At 42.5% G+C, this 22,561-nt stretch overlaps 1 protein-coding gene across 1 annotated transcript in view; it reads left to right on the forward strand.

Moving 5' to 3' along the window:
* Positions 1 to 588: 588 nt before the first annotated feature.
* Positions 589 to 22,561, forward strand: part of FNBP1 (formin binding protein 1) — a 207,839-nt gene continuing 185,866 nt past the window's right edge. Inside the window, exons 1-2 of the mRNA XM_042781451.1 lie at positions 589 to 659; positions 9,171 to 9,678. Coding sequence (XP_042637385.1) covers positions 589 to 659; positions 9,171 to 9,678 — 579 coding nt within the window. The remainder of the gene's footprint in view (positions 660 to 9,170; positions 9,679 to 22,561) is intronic.

Raw genomic sequence — 22,561 nt, forward strand, 5'->3', positions numbered from 1 at the left:
CCAGAAGGCTGGCGGTTCAAATCTACCAGCCACTCCTTGGAAGGAAGGTTGGGCAATCTACTTCCATAGTGATACCACCTCAGAAGCCCAGGGAGGGGTCGCTATGAGTCGGGGCCGACTCGATGGCACATAACAACAACAACATATGCCTGTCTGTTGTTTGGCTGTAAGCCATGAGAGTGAGTTCAGTTCCAGACCTGAAGGGTAACTAGGGGCCGTAGTCTCAGGGGTCTCACCAGGTTCTATCAGACCAGCAAACCTGGTCTTTTTTATGATTTTTGAGTTTTGTTCCACATTGTTTTTCTACTCTATCCAGGATCTCCTGCACTTATCCCTTTCCAAGTGGTTGACAGTGGTACCCAGGCACCATCTAGTTCTTTTGGTCTCATGGTCATATAGTCTTGCCAACCTTTATTCCAATTCTGACACTAACCTTCACTCCCACAGCACTGTCTATTTCTCCACTGGGTTTGATAATTTTTTGCAATGGTTACACAAAACTCAATGATTGTGAGGTTTATTAGAGTTACAATCTAGCATCAGAAACAACTCAGTATACAGTTCTTCAGTCAGGACAGCTTTTTAGCCATGCCAATAGGCATGCCTATCTCTGACCCTCAGCCTCGGTCCTGTAGCTCCTTGGCCTCTGTCCTGCTTGGGTAAGTGTTACAAAACTCTTCAGCTCTGCCAATAAGAGCCCAGAGGCACTCCACTCCTCCAGTAAGCCTCAGGGGAAGGCATTTAGCACTCTCTGCTGCTGAGTGTGTGAGCCTAGCTCTTCAAAGTAACCCCAGAGGGGCCCTACTCTGCCAGCAAGCCTCCTGCCTAAAGGCACCCAGCTTGCTCACTCCAAAGGACAGGAACCCCACCACCCTGTCTCCTGCTAGTTCTGCTGCAGTTGTTTCTCCGCAGCTGCTTCTTGCTGTCTCGCACCATCTCTGGCGTGATAGCTCTCGGTCTCCTGGGCCTGGGGTTTCCCAGTGCGAGGACCCTGAGTCCAAAAGACACTTTCCACTCTTGTGTCTCCTGGGCGGTAGTGGTCTCCCCTTTCCGCCTCTGGGATGGCTCATTTTAAACCTAGCCAGATGGCAAAACTGACCAATCCCCTCATTAGGGTTCCATACCCCTTATTTATATTATCAACAAGCTGTCCAATCCTCTTGGTGGGCTACACACACCTCATTTGCACAGACCCATCCAGTCATTTTGTGGGAATTACAAAGACTGGCTGGAAGGGCCATATTAAGTACTTCACTGCATAGCAACTAGTTGCTGGAAATCATCAGCTGTCTTTCCCAACCTCTGATCTTTGGCCACCTACGGTGAATATGGAATCTTTTGTCTTTGAACAGAAATTTTATCTGATCTTGCTACACCATTTTACAGATAAACTGACAACAAGAAACTTTATCAATTTATTTTGTTGAATCCACACAGGGAGATAATATTGAAATTTATTTATCGACCAATTAAAGTGTGCAAGGTATTCTTCTAAGTTTTATACATACATATATACATACATATGAAAGGAGCTCTGGTGGTGTAGTGGTTAAGGCATTTATTTGGCTACTAACCAAAAGGTTGGTGGTTCAAACCCACTAGCTGCTCCACAGAAGAAAGATAGAAGGGTCCTTAGATAACCTACTGGCCCATCTACTTAACAAATGTGAAAACAAATCCAGGGAAATTAAATTGCTTGCTTCAGGTCACACAAATCAGTTAATTTTCAGCAAGCACCTTTAGAACCAGACTGGAACCTCAGCTGCTTCAGATTGGATCTGTACTTATACTATACTCCATGGCATTCTAATTCTTATCATTTTAATTTTTTTAAAATGTGAAGCCTAGGATCTGAGTCACCAGTATGTTATCAAATGCAATGCTGCAGAAACTTTCAGAAGGCAGTGAAAATATTAGCAATAGAAAAGAACCTAGTAGGAATGTAAAATACATAAATAGTATTTTCTTTTAGATATCAAAGAGGAAATACCAAAGCTAACAGATTCTCACTTCAATATAAAACTAATCATTAAGAGGAAGTATAACTTTTAAATGCAGTTTCAATTTTTAAGGCAGCTTGCAATGCTTTGGAGTATTTTCATTTTCTGTTTTTTAAAGTTAGGTGCCAGTTTTGAGAATCGCTGGTTTTAAAATAAGCTTCTAAAAACAGGAAGTAAGTAGAAAGATTCTTAATTTCATTTAATAATATAATAGTGATAAAACATTAAAAAAAAGTTTCCAAACTAGACTTCTGTCTTCTAGTTTCCAGAAAATAGTTTTACCGTGTGCTTGATGTTGGGTTCTTACGACTCCTCATTTCTTTCTGCCTGGGAATTGTCACCTTCACAAGACCACACCAGTGGTATCTCTTCAAGGGTTTGTGAGGAGTATCTTCCTTCAGGTATTTGAGTGCTATGTTGTGCTAATTGTTACACTGGAATTGAGAGGAATAAGAAAGAGGGAAGACTAGTTACAGAGACTGTATTTTTTAGACAGTTACTTTTCAAAGTCTGTGAAAACTGATACCTGGGCATGACATTTAGGCACATTGAGTCCAGAGTTTCAAGAAGAGTATTTGCATAATCATGATACTGTAACTGAAAGTAGACATGTTGAGTAACAGAACAAGTTATGCCTGCTTCTCCCTGGCAACATTTTCAAAGGGGCATTAAACTTTAAAGTATTGCCTGAAAAAGCAAGGAAGAACTAGAAAGAGTGATGGCGTAAATCAGCCTTACTCCTTTAGTTAAGCACGTCATGTTTTACTGTTCCCTCTAACTTTGTAGGATCAAGTCAAGGTTACCACCAGTAGCAGAATTTGTAGTTCGAACCTGGTACTATTAAGATTTGGCATCAGTTTAGAAATTTCTGAAACATCTTTGGAGTAATTTATGAGTTTATGTTCTCCAGGTGAATAAGATATCAGACAGTATTTCACTGCTGTTCATAAGGTTTTCACTGGCCAATCCTTTGAGAATTAGATGGCCCCATCCTTCTTCCAAGTCTGTCTTAGGCTGGAAGGTCTGCTGAAACCTATCCACCGTGGATGACCCTGCTGGTATTTGAAATCGTGGTGGCATAGCCTCCAGCCTTACAGCAACACTCAAGCTACCACAGTATGACAAACTGACAGATGAGTTGATGCTTTTGAGTTGTGGTGTTGGTGAAGAATACTGAAAGTACCAAGGATTGCTGAAAGAATGAACAAATCTGTCCTGGAAGAAGTGCAGCCGGAATGTTCTCCTTGGAAGCAAGAATGGCCAGACTTTGTCTCATCTACTTTGGTCATGTTATCAGAAGGGACTATTCTCTAGAGAAGGATATTATCCTTGGTAAAGTGGAGGGTCAGTGAAAAAGGGGAAGGCCCTGATTGAGATGGATTGACACAGTGGCTGCAATGACAGTTTCAGGCATAACAAGGACTGTGAGGCCAGCACAGGACTGGGCAGTGTTTCGTTCTGTTGTACACATGGTCACTAAGTCTTGGAGCCAACTCAACAGCACGTAACAACAACAACAGGTTAATAAGATATAATAATTATCATGTTTTTCTTATCAAAAGACTTGGTATTTCAGACCAAAAATTTACATAAATCCAGTACAGGGAAGTCAAATTGGGGCCTGGCACAATACTCAGAAATCAAATGTCACTTTCATTCTTTGACTTCAAACACCATTTCTTCAAGAATTACAGCTGCAGTTGTAATTAGGCATGGGGAAAGCCCACAGGGGACATTGTCTTAAAGAGAATGAAGTTCATGGAAAAGCCAGGTCCTGACATCTATGATATCAGTATGCTAGCACTGACACCTTGAATTGTGTAGGTTGGAGATGAACTTTAAATTGACTTTTCAACGTGGTGACACAGTGTGTAACTTGCTCAGTCACAGGACAATGATTTTTCCAGAGCATCGGGAGAATTTTATCCATAAGACTCTACTTACCATGGAGTTCCTAGTTCTATCCCATTCCAACTTTTTTCACTTGACTACTTTCTTACATTCTTGGTAAATAGTTAGAATGTTAAACAAATGGGATATTTTAAGCTAAAAACTGATGGAAGCTATTTTAAAGAAAAAAAATCTTGAGGATTTCATTAGGAGTGGTACTTCACCAATAGACAGCCAATTAACTGTAGTTCAGGCAAGCGGTGCTTCGAGGATTGCTTTCTTTGATAATAATGAGTAAAGTTCCTCTGGAATATGGGAGGAAAGGAAAGGGAACCATACTTGTACCCTTATTATGTCCTAAGGATTTTGTGTTATTCTTTTAATCTTCACTGTAACCTTTGAAGTACTATTTTCATTTTATAGAGGAAACAGCTCTCTAGCTGTCTGTATGACTAACTCCAAAGCCCATGCTCACCCCCAGCTCCCTTATTTCAGCCTCATAATAACCTATGAGGTTAGCATTAACACATTCATAAGGAAGCTGAAGCTCAGAGAGGTTAAGTAACTTGCCTAAGGTTACACACCTAACTGGTGGAGCACTGGCATTATAAAACTTTACCTCCTTTAAAACCTCATGTCTGAACCTCTAAAGTAGAGATTTAGATTAATTGTGGTAGTAGGTTAACTGTAGGCAGGATAAAATTGCCAAAAAACCCTAATAGAATTGTTTGTCTTTACAGCATTCCATGCAGGGGCTCTTGTTGTCCATATATCATATTTCATTTAATAATATATAAATTTCTCTTAAAATATAACATTTGCTAATAATCATCACATGATCAGATTACTCACTGGAACTTTATTAATAGAATCACTGCAGGGTGATGGATCACTTCTATATGGCTTTTCTAGCCATGGTCTTATAACACTCACCAAATGACTGAGTGGGACTATGCAAATAAGGTGCTGTGGCCCACAAAGGGTACTACTGGACAGCTTGCTAATAATGCAAATAAAGTGCACAGAGTGGGACCATGCAAAGAAAGGTGCATGAAATGCCTGTGGGGGTGGGATCATGCAAATGAGGTGTGGAACCCTAATGAAGGGATTTGTCAGTTTTGCTATCCCACTAGGCTTAAAATGAACCACCCCAGAGGCAGACTGGGGATCTGACTACTACCAAGAAAAAGAGAAGAGTGGAACATGGCCTTTGGACCCAGGGTCCAGGGTCCCTGGCTGGGAATCCCCTAGACCCAAGAGACAGCGACCTTTAACACTGGAGATGGTGAGAGAATCAAGAAGCAGCGGTGGAGAGGTGGTGGAAGTAGAACCAGGAAATCAGCAGGAGCTGGTATGGCGGGCTTTCTGGCCCGTGCAGTGAGAGAGCTGAGCGCCTTCGGGCAGGAGGCTTGCTGGGGTTGTGGGATGCATCTGGGCACTTGGTGGAGCTGGGCTCACTGACCCACAGAGTAAGAGAGCTAAGTGCCTTTGTGCTGAGGGTTCCTGGTGGAGTGGGATGCCTCCAGGCACTTACTGGTGGCGCTAAAGAGCTTTGTAATATTTGTTCACGCAGCGCTCAGGCCAGAAGGACCCAAGGTTCCCAAGGAGCCAAGGGCCAGAGAAAGGACTGCCTGTGGGCATGGCTGAGGAGGGACTGCCTTGATGGGAAGAACTGTATCCTGAGTTGTTTTTGATCCTGAATTACAGAATTATAACCTGTTATTTCCTAATAAACGCACAATTGTGAATACAATCTGAGTTCTGTGTGACCATTGCAACAAATTATCAAACCCAGCAGAGGAGTGGAGAGTGCCTTGGAAGAAGGGGTGGTGGTAGAATTGCTGAGAAGGTTGGAGAGAAGTATGTGGAAATTAGCCTTGGGCTAATGCTGATATTGATTGTCTCTCCCCCATGGTGAAGTTAGAGAAGGAGATCAGATGCCTCTGCCAAACCATTTTTACACTCACTAAGATCATAAATTTGCAAACCCTTGTTCTCCAGATAGTAGTGAGAAGTGAAACCAGTGTGCATAACCCAGACCCACTGGGCACTTCCAGCATTTACATAGACAGGGTTAGAATTTCGGTAGTAAAAATTAATTCCTAAGAAGATCAAGTCAAGATAATTTGTTAAAAGTGAGAATTCCTTGTCTTAGAATTACTCCCTCTTAGAAATGGATTTAGTTCTTCCAGAAAAATACTGTGTTGTATTTTATCTTTTTCTCTGCTGGCTCATTTCCCTTTTTCTTGGATCTTGTTTGTTTCCATTGCTTTTAGATCAATGGTGTCTTCTTTAGTTTTTAAGATTCTGACACTTTGAAAAATTCTTCAGTTACCACCAAAACTTAATGAAGTTAAAGATATTTGCAGTGTGGTATAATGACCAGTTCCATAGCGTTCTGCTGTGACCTTAACTGGTTTCTGTAACTAACAATTTCCTGCTTACTCATCTTCAAAGGTTTCATGGTCATGTAGTCTTTTTTTCTTTTGCAATCACTCTTCTTCCCTTTCTTTCTCTTCTTTAAAACAGCAGGTGGTTCCTGATGGCATATGTTTTTATTTAAATCCTATTTGTAGTGTTGTTGATAGTATATGCAGCAAAACATACCGTTTTGACCTGCACAGTTCAGCGACATTGATGACCTTTCTCAGGTTGTGCAGCCATTCTCACCCTCTTTTTCTGAGCTGTTCTTCCCTGATTAGCATACACTCACTGCCCCCTAAGATTCCTATCTGATCTTTTGGGTTGCTGTTGTCACTTTGATCCCATATAGATAGTTCTTAAAGGAACATAATGCTCAAAGCAGACCATTTTTACTCAACCCACTGCCATTGAGTCTATTCTGGCTTATAGCCACCTTGTAGGATAGAGGATAACTACCCCATTGGGATTGCTAGGCTGTAGATCTTTAGGGAAGCAGATTGCCACATCTGTCTTTCACAGAGCAATTGATGGGTTTGAACTGCTGACCTTGCGGTTAGCAGCTGAGCACCTAACTACTGTGCCATTGGTGCTCCCTCTAGAAAAAAAAAACTTTTCTAGTAGTTAAGCTAAACTATTTTAAGGAGCTCTGGTAGCATAGTGCCTAAGGCACTTGACTGCAAACCAGAAGGCTGGCAGTTCAAACCCACCAGCCACTCCTCAGAAGGAAGGCTGGGTAATCTACTTCCATAGTGATACTGCCTCGGAAACCCAAGGAGGGGTTGCTATGAGTTGGGTCCAACTCGATGACACATAACAACAACAACAATTGTTCAGTTTTAAGAAGACTTCAGGGGATATTTTGTAAAGATTATCTCAGAGTAATAGATCCAAGGGTTCATCCACATTCTAAGGCTCCTGAAAGTCTAGAATCCATGAAAATTTGAAATTCAGTTCTGCATTTTCCCCCTTTTGATCAGGATTTTTCTATGGAATCTTTGATCAAAATGTCCAGTAATGGTAGCAGGACATCATCCAGTCCTTCTGGTCTCATGGCAGAAGAGGCAGTTGTTCATGGAGCCAATTAACCACACATTCCATGTCCTCCTCCTATTTCTGACTCTCCTTCCTTTGTTGTTCCAGGTGAATAGAGACCAATTGTGGCTTAGATGGCCACTTGCGAGGCATTATGCAAGGAACTAGGAGACAGAACAGAACACTAAACATGTTAGGCCAGTGAACTGGGATGTCCCATGAATCCATGACCCTAAACCTCCAAACCAAAGAATCAAATCCCATGAGGCGTTTGGTTGTACATAAGCAGCCTCAGCAGCTCTTTTTTTTTTTTTCCTGATCATTGTTGTAAATACATCTATCACACTGATTAGCATATTTTCACAATCAGTCCCTCTCTTTTTAAGAAGACAGTCTCCAGGAACTCAGTCAAGTTTAGATCATTGACTGAAAAAATATTCAAGCTTTGGCATGAAGGTAAATTGAGGTGATTACCAAGGCAAGGTCTTATTAGATAACCTGCATTTCACTTAACATTTCCAAATTTTAGCAGACTGAACTGTGCAGTGTTGTTTGAAATTTCAAACCCTCCAACTCACTCTCACTATGTATCTGCCCTGTGAAGCAGGTGGCTGGCTGTTCTGATTGTTATAAATCTAACAGTGTCTGGAATGAAGAGTACCCAGACCTAGTAATTGTGAGAGTAAAATACTTAGAAAGCAACTTGCAAACACATACGCACAGTACACAAATGGTGGGGAAAGGGGGCCACATGTAATAGAAAAAAGACTAAACAGTTTTGACAATTTAGATTTTTTGTAGCTCTGTCCTACAAAGGAAGTGGACTATGGGAAGTGGACTTGGAGTGTCTACTGAAAGGGTTTTTCAGCCCCACCCTTTCATGGAGAACGATAAGCTGACTGGGGTTGGGTTCACAAAAATGTATCTTTGTGAAGTATTTCTTAAAAATGGGGCCAATTTTCGGAGTCCACAGTTACTCAAAAAAGGAAAAATGAATTGGGGCGGGGGGATTAGTGATTCAAAGGAAGGAGTTAGAACTCCAGAGATTCTTCACATCTTGCCACGAATGACGTTTGTGTACACGTTTGGAATACAGAGAAAGGGAGTCAGTATCTAAAGATAAAATTAGTTCCCAGCTAATCAACCAGGCCAGGTAACAGGTGCTCATCTCCTTGATCCTCACCACCACACAGTGAGAGAGATGAATTCGTTATTACCTACATTTTCAGACGGGGGCTGTGAGCTTCTGGAGATGTGGACTCACCGCCCAAGGCTGCTCAGCTAGTTTGTGCTGGAGGCTGGATTTGAACCCAACAAGTTATCTGTGGACACAGCGCCTTTGCTTTTACCTCACCAAGCTTAACATAATTTTACGTCTGAGCGTGTCCTGGCCGAACAAGTTAGAAATCACTGCTTTCAGAGATTACAAATCTCTGGCTACAAGCCCTTGGATTCCTTCCCCAGCCACTGGGACGCTGGATCGTTCTCTGTATCTACATCTCTACCTACACGGCGCGCAGACACCACCAGGCCCCACTCGCACGGCGCAAGGTAACTAGGCTTCTCCGACGGGCCGGGTCGCCGGGCGGTGGGCGAAGACAATCCAACAAACTGATTCGCGTGAGTGGCTGTGAGGGGAAAGTATTGTCCTTAAATGCAGAGTGGCGCTCGACGCAGGGGAGCAATCTCAGGCCTCTTCTGAGCGCTGGTAATAACAGGGGCCGGGCTAGCTTCAAAGGGGAAAGGTTGTCCTAAGAGCAGAGAGTGTGGTTGCTAATAAGTGATTTCATTTTCATTCAAAAATTGGCTATCTTCCGATCCCAGGTTGCGGGCTTCACCTACTTCAGCGTCCTTCCCAACCTCCGGCGGAGGCGAACCGAGAGGTGGTCGCCGGAGCAGAGGGGGCGCCAGGCGCGCCAGGGGCCGGGGAAGCGGGGCGGGGCGGGCGCGCGTGCGCGAGCTGTCAGGCAGGCCCCGCCCCCGACGCACCACCCTGCCCTCCCCGCCCCTCCGCCCACGGTCCCCTCCCCTTCTTTCCCCCCTCCCCTCGCCTCTCCGGGTGTGGGGCGGGCGGGCGCTGCGGCGGCCTCGGCTGCTGCTTCCTCGGGCCATTTTGCTGAGGAGCGCCGCGGAGGAGGAGCCGCCGCGGAGACCCAAGAAGAGGAGCAGCGAACCCGAGGCGGCGGCGACCTCGCGGGCAGCGGGCTTTCCTCGGCCGCGGGGATCTCAGGAGGCGAAAGGATCGCCGGGGTGGGAACCGAAGGAGCCGCGCCCGCAGCGCGGAGCGCCCCTTCCCGCCCCCTGCACCATGAGCTGGGGCACCGAGCTGTGGGTGAGTGAGGGGCTGGGCCCCGCGGGGCTGCCGAGGAAGGTGCAGGGCGCGCGGGCCGGGCCGGGCTGCTTAGTGCAGGCGATGGCGTGCGGGGCCAGTCCTCCGCGGCCCGGGTCCGATTCCCCTAGTCGGCCTTGGCCGGAGCTGGGGACGCGGGCCAGACTCGCCCTTCGGAGGCGACAGGGAGCTGTTGTGGGTCCCCTAACGGCCTGAAGAGGGGGCGCAGCCGCGGATCTGAGTCGCCCCGCCGATCGGAGGAGGGGGTGCGGTTCTGAGCCCCCCCCCCGGCAGGTCTAATAAGAAGGGACGGCTGTGGGTCCTCCGGCGGCCTGAGGGGTGGACTTAGGTCTGGGTCCCTCCACCGGCCTGAAGTGGGGCGCAGATTTGAGTCTCTCCGCCGTTCTGAGAAGTGGGCGCAGGTCTAGGTGCCCCCCGCCCGCCTGAGGAGGGGGCGCGGGCCGGCCCCCCTCTTCCCGACGCCCCGATGCCAGCTGTGAGTGTTGGAAAGAGGCTTAATCCGTCGGGGCGAGTAATCGGGTGGATGCCCCCTGTGCATCGCGAGGGGCTGCGGTGGGGGCATGCAGGCCTTCGGATTTGGGGGTCTGTGTTATTCGGGCGCCCTAGCTGCGAGTTTCTAGGGCTGCTTTCTCTCAGTGGAGGTGCCCATTGCAAAGGGCACTCCTCCCGGGGGCGGGGCGGCCTCGGCGGGCGCCGGGTGCAGGAGGTTGGGTTTTGGGGTACCGGGGCGAGAAAGTGGTGTCTTCCCTCTGGAAGTGAGGACTTTTAACCTGTGGCTGTTTGGGGAGCACTTGTAGCCAGTTACGATTCTGAGCTTGTTGTGGGGACTGCGGCATTTCGCCCAGAGGGACAAAGTAGCAGGGGTTAGGGGGGAGACATTGTTATCAATTTCTGGAAGAGGCTTTCGCGGGGTACAGAATTCATCACCCGCTCAGAGGAAACAGTTTGAAATGGGGAAGGTTGGCGGTAAGGGGCACCTTGCTGGGCTCCTTTGGGTTGGACTGTGTCCCTGTGGTGGTGGTGGTGGGGTTGGGTGGGTAAACAAGGAGCTTTGTGTTTAGAGCTTCCTTCGCTCCAGGGCCAAATGCGAACCCGGGATGCGAAGGCAGTTCCCAGGCCGTCCCGGGAAAGGAGGAGAAACCGTTGGCTGTGGAATGGAGTTTCTTTCCTGCCTTCCTCTGGATTCCTGGGGAAATCACTGGGCAAGGCATGAGCAGTGAAGTGTCCAGTGGGAGGAGTGAAGGAAATCTCAATTATTGCATTGAAATGCTGTCAAGATGAACCATTTCCCCTGATGAACTCTAAGGTTACCTCCCTTACTACCTTTTGGAATTCAATCTATAAAGGGTGTGGAGGAGAAAGTGTGTGTGTGGGGGTGGTTGCTATCTGCCATGAGGCCAAGAAATATCTTGTCACAATAAAGCAAGGTTACAGTAGTTATAAAAACAGAGAGCATCCTCCCTAATTTTTTACCCCCCTTTAACTGTTTTTACGTAACCATTCCTTGGGCTCAGAAGCAGCTTCTGTATACCACAATCCTGAGGCAACAGCTCCCTTAGGTTAAGAGAATTCATTTTATAAACAGCCTCTGTCTAAAAGATTCATGGCAGAATGTTGGCTGATATTAACAAATACTCATTTTTAAAATAAAATAACAGATTTAAAATATTTACACACATCGGATTAGTCAAAATCTACCATTTTAAGTGTTATATTTCTTCTTCTATTCTCCGTCCACTTTCTTTGGCTCTTTTTAGCTTATCAGAGTCAGGGAACAGCAGAAGTAATCTTTACCAAGAGACTGGAATTTGGCATGGTATTTTCCACTTGTTCAAAAAGGAGAATGGAGCTGTGGAGGAAAATAAAAAAACAATTCTGAGCGGAATAGATGTGGTTAAAGGCTCTGAACACAATGGTGAACATTGCATGCAATGATGTAGGTGAACATTAATTGTGGGTGACCCAACAGAGAAGAGGCAGCCACCAGAGGGAACTGATCCAATAGTTCCAATTTCCTGCACTGTTCCATGCGCTTCTTTTTGGGGGATGGGAGTAGGAAAGAAGGCAAGGACAGGGAGTCGTTGAAAATGAATGTAATATTTACACGTGAACTGATACGAAGCCTTGGATTTGCTTCACAGTAACTTGGGAGTGGAGGTATTGATGAAACACAATTGGTCATGAGTTGGTAATCATTGAAGTTAAATGATGGTTATAGGAGACTTCATAATATTATTTCTACTATATGGTTGAGGTTTTCTATAATAAAGTAATTGAAAAATATTTTTTTTAAGGAAGAAAGTGTGTGAACTATCTGAAAAAATTTCTGGTAAGTTTATGAGGAAGAGTGAGTCAGTTAAATATATGCAAGTATATGGCAAGGACGAGTGAGTGAATGAATGAATGAATGAATGAAACACATTCCTATAGAGTATCAGTTTTTGCCCTTGAGTAGCTTATCGTTTAATGGAGGGAAAGGAATAAATGCATTATTTGCAATAAGTGCAAAATCTGCTTATTGAGGTGGAGTGCAAGGAAGTATAAAGAGTGAAATGTCAATTTTCAGATGCCTTATTTTATTTGAGGTATTTGGTTTTTTTTTTTTTTTTTAAATAATGAAAGATTCTGAAAAATATACCCCTAGTTTTCTGGTGGTCAGAGACTCGGTGATGTGCTGTGCGTTGCAGCCCAGTGGACAGTGATTGAGGGTTTTCCTTGAGTGGCGGCTTTGGAATCATGCACATGTGTAATGAGATAATGATGGGGCTAACTTGGCAGAATTGTACTTCTAGATGGAGAGTGACAGAGCTATGATTTGAGTGGCTATGAATTATTTGTAACAGGTGGTTGCAGCTTTTCATGTACCTTTGCACATACTATCAGGTTTTACATACAGTTTAGAACTTTAGTCATAGTCCATATAGGTTTTTTTAAAAGAAAACTGTGGTTTTGAACATGCACTTTACATTAAGGGCCTACTCTTAAGCCACATCCTGCCTTGTAGAGGGAATGAAACTTACTTTTCTCTTCTCTTTCTTCTTCTCTGCTTTCTTCTCCTTTACCCCCTCCATGGGAGTTAACATTCATAGTCTAGGAAAGATTTTGAGAAATCGTAAAACGTCAGGAAGTTACCATATAAATATAAAAGTGAACTTATTAAAACTGACTGCTAGTTGTATTTGTCATAACTTTATTAGATTAGTTTACATTTAAATTGGGGCTTTCTGGTTTTGTATCAGAAGGTTGTAACAATGTATAAATGTCTGTTTTAAAGTGATTAGACTGTGATACATGTGTAATAATTTCTGCACAGTTGTTCATAATGCAACCTTTTAATTAAAGTTTAAAACTTTTATTGAACTATTACTGTGTGCAAGCTGTGAATCTGGGTCAGTTGCAAGTCACCTCATATATACCAAAGTATATCTGCTTATTTCATTGAAAGCCTTAAAGTAGGTCTGTGCCAAAAGGGTAGGGAGGCTGCATCTTCTGACCTCCTCTAACCCCACAAGAGGAAGACAGAATCATTATCAGTAGCCCAAGGCCTATTCCTGCTAGGCCGGACATGCTGCCTCCCTCCAGCCCTTTCACCAACCCTGACACCAACCATTTCTTCCACAGCACCCACGACCTTTCTGTTGGTTTGATATTCGCTGCAGTGGCCACACAGAACTCACAGATTATGGGGTTTACTAGGGAAGCAACAAGCTACAATTCAGTTCAGAAATGCATTCAGTCTCTTGCAGTCTCGCTCAGCAGTGCATGTCTCTTGCATCTCTCAGCAAGCACATGTCTCTCAGGAGTACATTTTTCTCAGTAGCACGTCTTTCTCAACCGACAGTCAGAGAGACTCCTTCTGCCTCTCGGAGGGCTCCTTTTGAGCCTGGCAGAGTGGCCAAACTAACCAATCTCAACATCAGAATTCTATACACCTGAGAGAGAGAGAACTTCCCAGAAAATTACTTCCTGCTGCTCCCAACAGATATACCCCAGGTGGATAACTTTAACAATCAGGAGCTACTCAGTTGCTCATGACAAATTCCACCACGGAGTTTACAAAGACTTATGGCTAGGTAAAGGCACACTATGTGATTTACTACACTGCAGTCTGCAAATAAGAGAACTAAATCTCTTTGCAAAAGTAGCCAAAATGTGTTTACTCCAACTTTGTTTAAAAAAAAAGATAGTGTTTATACAGTAAGTATGTTGCCTTGACTTGTTGAAGTTGTGACTGGTCACGGAGAAATCAGGAAGCAAGAGTTTGCTACATTTGAATGCTTTTTCTTATCTACTTATTGACAGGAAGTGACAGGTTATCAAAGTGTCAGTTCAACTTTTTATTAGCTTGCTCATAGAGTGTGAAGTATGAAAAATCCACTGGAATTGTTAGTTTTCTTCATAATTATTCTACGCCTTGCAACTAACAGATTACTTAGTGATAGAGCCTAGTTTTGTTGTCTCCTCATACTCACTTTGCCATTTTTATTACTTCGCTTTGGTGCTAATGAGAAATGAAGGAGCCCAAAATATGAAAAGAGAGAGCAGAGAATAAGACTAATGATCAGAATAAGTAGCTACTTGTGTTGACAGTACGTCTTTCTGTGTTTTAACTAGTTGTTTTTAGGACAACTATAGGTATCTAATATGCATTCAACAATACACTGAATATGTTAATGTTGATGGTGGTGTACGCTTTTAAGAGGCAGTCGTATTAAGTTATTTACCAACTAAAACTTTACCAGAAGCAATGCCAGCTTCATTGTAGGAGGTCAGTAAATATTTTAATTTTTTTATTTTTGCAGTGTTTCTTCCCCTCCTCTCCCATCCCTGGTAACCAACAAAGAAAGTTCCCTTCCAGATATAAACTTCCTTGACTTTTTACAATAAGGAACTGATACAATAGTTGTCCTTCTGTGATTATTTCACTCAGCATAATGTCCTCCAAGTTCATCCACGTTACAGTGTTTTGCAGATTCTGTGTTATTCTTTAGTGTTATGAACATTATTAATTGTTCTTTAGTGTTCAGTAGTATTCCATTGTATGTTTGTACCAGAATTTGGTTATCCATTCTTCTGTTGATTGGCATCTAGGTTGTGTCCATCTTTTTGCTATTGTAAATAGTGCTGCGATGAACATGGGTGTGCATGTATTTGTTCTTGTCCTGGCTCTCACTTTTTTAGGATATGTATCTAGTAATGGGATTGCTGGATCCAATGGTATTTCTAATTACAGCTTTTTTAAGGAATCGCCATACTGTTTTCCACAGTAGTTGTCTTACTAGCAGTGTGTGAGAGTCCCAATCTTTCCACATCCTCGCCAGCATTTATTTTCTGTCTTGTTTTTCAGTTTTTTAATTGGATTGTCTTTTTGTTGTTGAAGTGTTGGAGTTTTCCATGAATTTTGGAGATAAGTCCCTTGTCAGATATGTCATTGTTTAATATTTTTTCCCAATCTGTAGGTTCTCCTTTTACTCCTTAGGAGAAGTCTTTTTAAAAAAATTTTTTTATCATGATTTGGGTGAAAGTTTACAGAGCACATTCATTTTCCACGCAGCAATTCACATACACTTTGTCTCATGACAGTGACTGCAGTTTCCCACAATGCAACAACTGCTCTATTCCCACTTCCTCCCCTTAGTTACCTCTTTCCTGTTTCCTTCCCTCCCATGCACTCCTGCCCCCAACGCTGTCTCCCTGTGCTTACACTGCTCTTATATTTTGCCATGATTGATCTCTTCAAGGGAGTGTGTTTTGGTTACCTAGTACTGCTCTGACAAGAAATACCACAGATGGGATGGCTTGAACAAACAGGAGTTTATTCTCTTAACAGTTCAGGAGGCTAGAAGTTCAAGTTCAAAGTGCCAGGCTCTAGGGACTATGTGAAAGCCCCTTGACTACGGGCTTCAGCTCTGCTTCTTGCTCCTGGCCCACTGAAGCTAGAGGCCTCTCTTCACTCAGCCAGCTGCTGGCTGCTGAGGCTAATAAGCCCAAGGTCGACAAATAAGAAGGCATAGTCTCGATGTTGCCAAACCACATAGCAGGCCATTCATTCAAGTCCATTGAAAGTCCCAAGGTTGGCAGAGCATGGCAGGCTGCTGAACAATGACATGGCTACATGCAGGGTTCAAATGTGCCATAAGCTAGAGACCATTCCCAAAGCTGTTTCTTATATATGGAAGCAGACCACATACCCAAAGGCAACTACTCAGCTGTTCACAGTAGATCCTGCCGTAGAGTTGATTACCAGTCTCATCACGCGGAATACTACATCCAGCTGCCCAGCCATTCAACCAGGCCTAGCCAAGTTGACACACAAACTTAACTACCACAAACTTAACCACCACAGAGTGTATCTACTTAATGTCAGTGTTCAGCTCACGTGCTTTTCTTTTGTTTGGCTGGAAGCCACAGGAATGGGTTCAATAACAAACCTGATGGGCAGCTAGGGGCCATAGTCTCAGTGGTTCCACCAGGCTCAATCAGACCAGCAAACCTGGTCCCTTTTTTTTTAAATATATATAATGATTTTGAGGTTTGTTCCACATTGTTATCCCACTCTATCCAGGATCTCCTACATAGATCCCTCTCTGAGTGGTTGACAGTGGTAGCCAGGCACCATCTAGTTCTTCTGGTCTTATAGGCTGAGGATCACATAGTCTACCAATCCCTTGGACTAATTGTTTCCATGCATCTTTGGTTTTCTTCATTCTTCTTTTCTCTGGACAAGGAGAGACTGACTCATCGTTGCATCTAGATGGCCACTGCAACCATGGTCCTGAGCCCACAGGTCCCACTACTTATTCCTTCTGAGTAGCTGGCTGTGGCCTAGAAGTGACTATAATCTTGTCCTTGTCAGCTACTCGTACAGAACATACAAATACACTTGTAGAAACATTGTCTGCCAACCCTATATATGGTCATGGGCACATTCCCCCCTGCATAGACGTATCTAATAGTTCATCCTGTCCACCATCTATCCACCTGTATATCAATGTTTGCCATCACTGAAAACGTGGAACTGTATGTGCAAAAGGGTTCATCTTTGTTGTGTGAACCTCCCATATACCTCTCTGTATCTTCCTTGGAGAAGTCTTTTGAAGCACAAAAAAAATTAATTTTTAGAAGGTCCCATTCATCTATTCTATCTTCTGCTGTTTGGGGATTTTATGCTTGATAGTCTGTTTATGCCATAAATGAGGGCCCCTAAATTTGCCCCTATTTTTTCCTTGAGGAACTTTATAGTTTTAGGTTTCACATTTAAGTCTTTGATCCATCTGGAGTTAGTTTTTGTGTATGGTGTGAGGTATCATCTTGTTTCATTTTCCTGCAAATGGATATCCAGTTTTGCCAGCACCATTTGTTAAAGAGACCGTCTCTTCCCCATTTAATGGATTTTGGCCATTTGTTAAAGATCAGCTGACCATAGGTCGATGGATCTATTTCTGGGTTCTCAATTCTGTTCCACTGGTCTATGTACCTGTTGTTGTACCAGCACTAGGCTGTTTTGACTACTGTGGCCGTATAGTAGGTTTTGAGAGCCAACAGTGTGAGACCTCCTACTTTGTTCCTCTTCTTCAATAGTGCTTTGCTTATCTGAGGTCTCTTTCCTTTCCATATAAAATTAGTGATTGTTTTTTCCATATCCTTAAAGAATGTTGATGGAATCTGGATTGGGATTGCATTGAATGTATAGATTGCTTTGGGTAGTATGGACATTTTCACAGTGTCCAATCTTCCTATCCATGAGCATGGTATGTTCTTTCATTTATGTAAATATCTTATGGTTGCCTGGAGTAGTGTTTTGTAGTTTTGTTTGTACAGATATTTTGCATCCCTAAACAAAAAAACAAAGAAACTCACTGTGGTCGAGTTGTTCCTGACTCATAGCGACCCCTCCGTGGGTTTCTGAGGGGTGGTATCTCTACAGAAGTAGATTGCCAAATCTTCCTTCTGAGGACTGGCTGGTGGGTTTGAACCTCTAGCTTTCTGGTTAGCAATTAAATTCCTTAGGCACTATGCCACCAGACCTCCCGAGAGGTGTCCCTTGTATCCCTAGTGAGATTTATTCCCAAGTATGTTATTTTTCTGGTAGCTATTGTAAATGGTATTGATTTGCTTATTTCCTTTTCAGCAATCTCTTTGCTGGTGTAGAGGAATCCAACTGATTTTTGGCTGTTGATCTTGTATCCTGCCACTATGCTAAATCTTGGGTTTCTGTGTATAGGATCATATCATCAGCAAATAGGGATAGTTTGATTTCTTCCTTACCAATTTGTATGCCTGTGATTTCCCTTTTTTGCCTTATTGCCCTGGCTAGGACTTCCAGTACAATGTTGAATAGAAATGGTGATAGAGGCCATCCTTGTCTGGTTCCTGTTCACAAAGGGAATGGTTTCAGTTTCTTTCCATTGAGAATAATGTTAGCTGTTGGTTTTGCATATGTGCCCTTTATTATGTTGAGGAATGTCCCTTCTATTCCTATTTTGCTGAGAGTTTTTAATCAGGAATGGGTGTTGGATTTTCTCAAATGCCTTTTCTTCATTGATTGACATGATCTCTATATGTTGATTGAATAACAAATGATTCATCTTTTTCCTTTTATTTTTGACATTTACTTTTTTAAGAAATAGGTAATAACAACACCTTTCTATGTTTTGGCATTTACAAATTTTTTTATAATCCTCGACACCTTTTTTTTTTTCTGTTACAGTATTGTTGTTTTTGTTGTTAGTTACGACCCATAGCAACCCTGTGTGTGCAGAGTAGAACTGCTCCATAGACTTTTCATGGCCCTGACCTTTCAGAAGCAGATTGCCAGGCCTGTCTTTCAAGGTCCCTCTGGGTGGATTCAAACCACTAACCTTTCAGCTAATAAATGAGTGCTTAACCATGTGTACTACCCAGGAATTTCTTTCTTTTTTGTTGTTTATGCGACTTAAACCTGATAAGTATATGTGTGTTCATATAAGAACACCTTATAGTATGTTGAAACTTTAAGCCATGCAATCCTGATTTTAATTTTAATCTTGAAGTAATTGTTAGGTAAAACTGTATTTCAAGCATGACAGGGGGTTTTGTAAGTGTCCATGCTTAGTCTGTGACCACATGACACCTGTGCTTTACATTGGTGCAATGTGGAAATGCTTCTGTGAAGGACTACTCAAGTAGCACCCACTTCCTAGCTAAAGCTAATAGTGTGTTTCCTGCAAGTATTACTCATACTTGTTTCATCAGCACCACCCACATTTAAAAATAAGGCTTTATTTTGACACTCAAAAATTGCAACCTACCAAGAATACATGCATGCCCTGGGAAATTAGTCTAATTAAATTTTAGAATGTGGGTGTAAAGTCTTCTGGAATTAGTATTCATAATGAATATTTGTTTCTTGTTTTGGTAATGTGCAGTCATACTAGACTGAGCCTAGTGATTTGTCTAAAACCAAAAAACCAAACCTGTTGCTCTTACGTCGATTCCTACTCATAGCAACCTATGTAGGTTTCCAAAGCTGTAAATCTTTACAGAAGCACACTGCCATATCTTTCTCCAGAACCACTGACTGGTTAGCAGTGAAGCACTTTAACCACTGTGTCAAAATCACAAAGAGATACACACACACACACACACACATATATATACACACACACATTAAGGTGTTAACTGAGATAATATAAGTGTTTAATATTAATTGATCCATCACCTTCTAATTGGGGCAGATCCCATTCTTTTTAAAAATTATATGTTAAATTTATATAAAGCTTAACAATCTGAAGTGACTAATAGTAGAAATAGAATCTATATATATATATATATATATCCACATTTATATGTGTGTGTGTGTGTGTGTGTATAATTTTCATTTTCATTGTGGCAAAAGTCATACTATCTGTTCACATTTAAACTGTAATATATCATACAACCCCATATGGTAGATTTTCAAAATTTATTTAGAACATATCATTATAGTAATTGGAATTAAGCTTTTAATAAGAATTAGATCTGAAAATAACATCTCTGGTTTCAGTGTGTACAGTTCAGCAGTGGTAGTTTCCACTTGTACTTCTCTACATTGTCTGCATAGGTTCTAAACATAGAAATAGCTTGTGTGTGTAAGCTCTGTAATCCTTGTAGTATTTTTCACACGCACCAGGCCCTATTGCCTTAAATGCTGCTGAATTATCACCAATTATTGGTTGCTTACCATGTCCCAGGTGCTGTGCAAAGTGTTTTATATTCATCATCTCATTTATTCTTCACAAAAATCTCGTGAAGTAGATACCATTGGCACCAACATAGGGAAAGAATAGAACTAGAAAGTGTGAAAGATTTACCAGAGAGTATCACCTGTGAAAGGTGGGGTTAGGATTGGGCAGGGGAAGCCATCAGACTCTGATGCAGAGCTGAGAAAGCCTCTGCCAGCCCAAAGAGGAGCTCAGAGCAAAGATAATGTACTCAAGGAGTCTCATATCGGGCAGTGATGGCCAGGACCTTGTATCTCTGTCTTGTTCATCCATCGGTCAGCCCTGACCCCCCACTCCCAGCCCAAGAAGATTGTGACCTTGGCTACCATCTCATTCAGTCATTGACTAGGGGTTGCTATGAGAACGTGATCTGGGCTTAAAGATGAGGCAGACCCTGAAAAAAGGCAGCAGTTCTTTCTAGAAGGGGGACTCTCTGGGATGGCCACACCTTATTATCTTTTTTTTTTTTTTTTTTAATGCAAGAGGAAATTAAAGCTCAGAAAGGTACAATAACTTGCCCACCCCACCAAGTGAAAAATAGGGAGTCAGTCCCAGGTCTTTGGGTCTGTAGAGCCCTCTTCCTCTTCCTTTGTCTTTTTTCTTATGTTGATGCCTTTAAAAATTATTACTGTTTGAACTTTTCACTGTAGACAATTTAAAACATACCCGAAATAAAGAAAATAATGTCATGACCTCCTCTGTACTCATCACATAGCTTCAAGAATTACCCATATTTTGCCATTCTTATTTCATCTGTTTGTACCCACACACTTTTTTCAGGGTCCTTCAGCCTTCACAACCACAAATTGTAATGCTACTCTGCTGCCTCTTTTTCATGAAAAATCATTCATAGAATCAAATTCTCCCCCCCCCTTTATTTTATTTTATTTTATTTTCATTTTTATTATGATCTGGGTGAAAGTTTTCAGGGCAAATTAATTTTCCATACAGCAGTTCATACACATTTGTTTCATAACATTGACTGCAATTTCCCACAACGTAAAAGCTCTCTTGCCACTTCCTCCCTGTGGTTACCTCTTCCCTGTGTCCTCCTTTCCTAGACATTCCTGCCTCCTGAACTATCTTCTTTTGCAAACACTGCCCTTCCCTTCTCCCAAGATTGATCATTCTATGGAGTGTACCTACTTGATGTAAATGTTCACCCTATATGCCTATCTGTTGTTTGGCTGGAAGCGTAGGAGTGCGTTCAATTCCAGACCTGAAGGGTAACTGGGGACCCTAGTCTCAGGGGTCTCACCAGGCTCTATCAGACCAGTAAACCTGGTCTTTTTTATGATTTTGAGTTTTGTTCCTCATTGTTCTCCCACTCTACCCAGGATCTTTCCCTTATCTTTTAAAATATGAAAATGGAAAAGAAGCAACATTTGTTAAATGTCTTTATTAGGGGATTTAAATAAATATATATGTCATATCTTTTCATAATATAACAAAGACCCTGTGAATTTAAAGCTGTGCTTAAAAACTGTTTCCATTTTACAGATGAGTTTCAGGGAGGTGAAGTTACAAAGCTCACCCAAAGAGTGAGTGAGTCCAAGTGCTAGGATTTAAATACAGTATTTTCCCCTGACACCAAATGATAGTTAAAAAACCACATTTTCTATATTAGTAACACCCTATCCTCTTTATCCCCATCACTGGTATTTCCCCTGTCACTGGTGTAGATGTTTGCTTTCGAAATCATTTGATGTTACTCATATTGAGAATCAATGACGCATGGTGCTAAGTGCTGCAGACCCAGCAGGAGGACAAGACGGTCATGAATGAAGCTTATATTCTCACAAGTGTTTCATATACATTTAGTGATCCCCTCATTCTTCCAAATCCAGTGTTTTTTTTTTTTTCTTTTTGAATTTATAAGAAATGTGTAAGTGTATTTAATTAGTAAGAGTATCCCTCTCCTCACTTATTGACATAGTTAGGTTCCAAAGGCCACCTCTGGTATAAGCTCATTTTAAGCCTAGCAGGATGGCCAAAATGTCCAATCCCCTCATCAGGGTTCCGTACACTTTATTTGATGATCCTGCCACCAAAAGTGCTCCATGCACCTTATTTGGATCATTAAAAAAAAAACCCAAACTTGTTGCTGTCAAATTGATTCCAAATCATAGTGAGTCCATTGGGTCCCCAAAGCTGTAAATCTTTACAGAAGCATATTACCTCATCTTTCTTTCCTGAAGCAGCTGGTGGTGTTGAACCCCATCCTTTTGGTTAGCAGCCAAATGCCTTCACCACTACACCATCAGAGCTCTTTATTTACATTTTTAGCGGGCTGAAAATCCCCCGGTGGGCCATAAGCACCTTATTTGCATAACCCTACCCAATCATTTTGTGGACATTGCAAAGACCTTGGCTAGAAAATCAAAACCAAAACAAAACCCACTGCCATTGAGTTGATTCCAACTCATAGCTACCCTTTAGGACAGATTAAAACTGTCCCATAGGGTTTCCAAGGCTGTACATCTTTAGGAAGCAGACTGCCTCATCTTTCTTCCATGGAGTAGCTGGTGGGTTTTAACCTTTGACCTTTTGGTTAGCAGCCAAATACTTTAACCATTATGCCACCAGAGCTCTTTATGGCTTGTTGTTGTTGTTGTTATTTGCCG

The sequence above is a fragment of the Orycteropus afer genome, unplaced genomic scaffold (genome assembly GCF_000298275.1).
Source record: "Orycteropus afer afer isolate SDZICR_OR568_19922 unplaced genomic scaffold, OryAfe1.0 scaffold00123, whole genome shotgun sequence".
Taxonomy (NCBI): Eukaryota; Metazoa; Chordata; class Mammalia; order Tubulidentata; family Orycteropodidae; genus Orycteropus; species Orycteropus afer.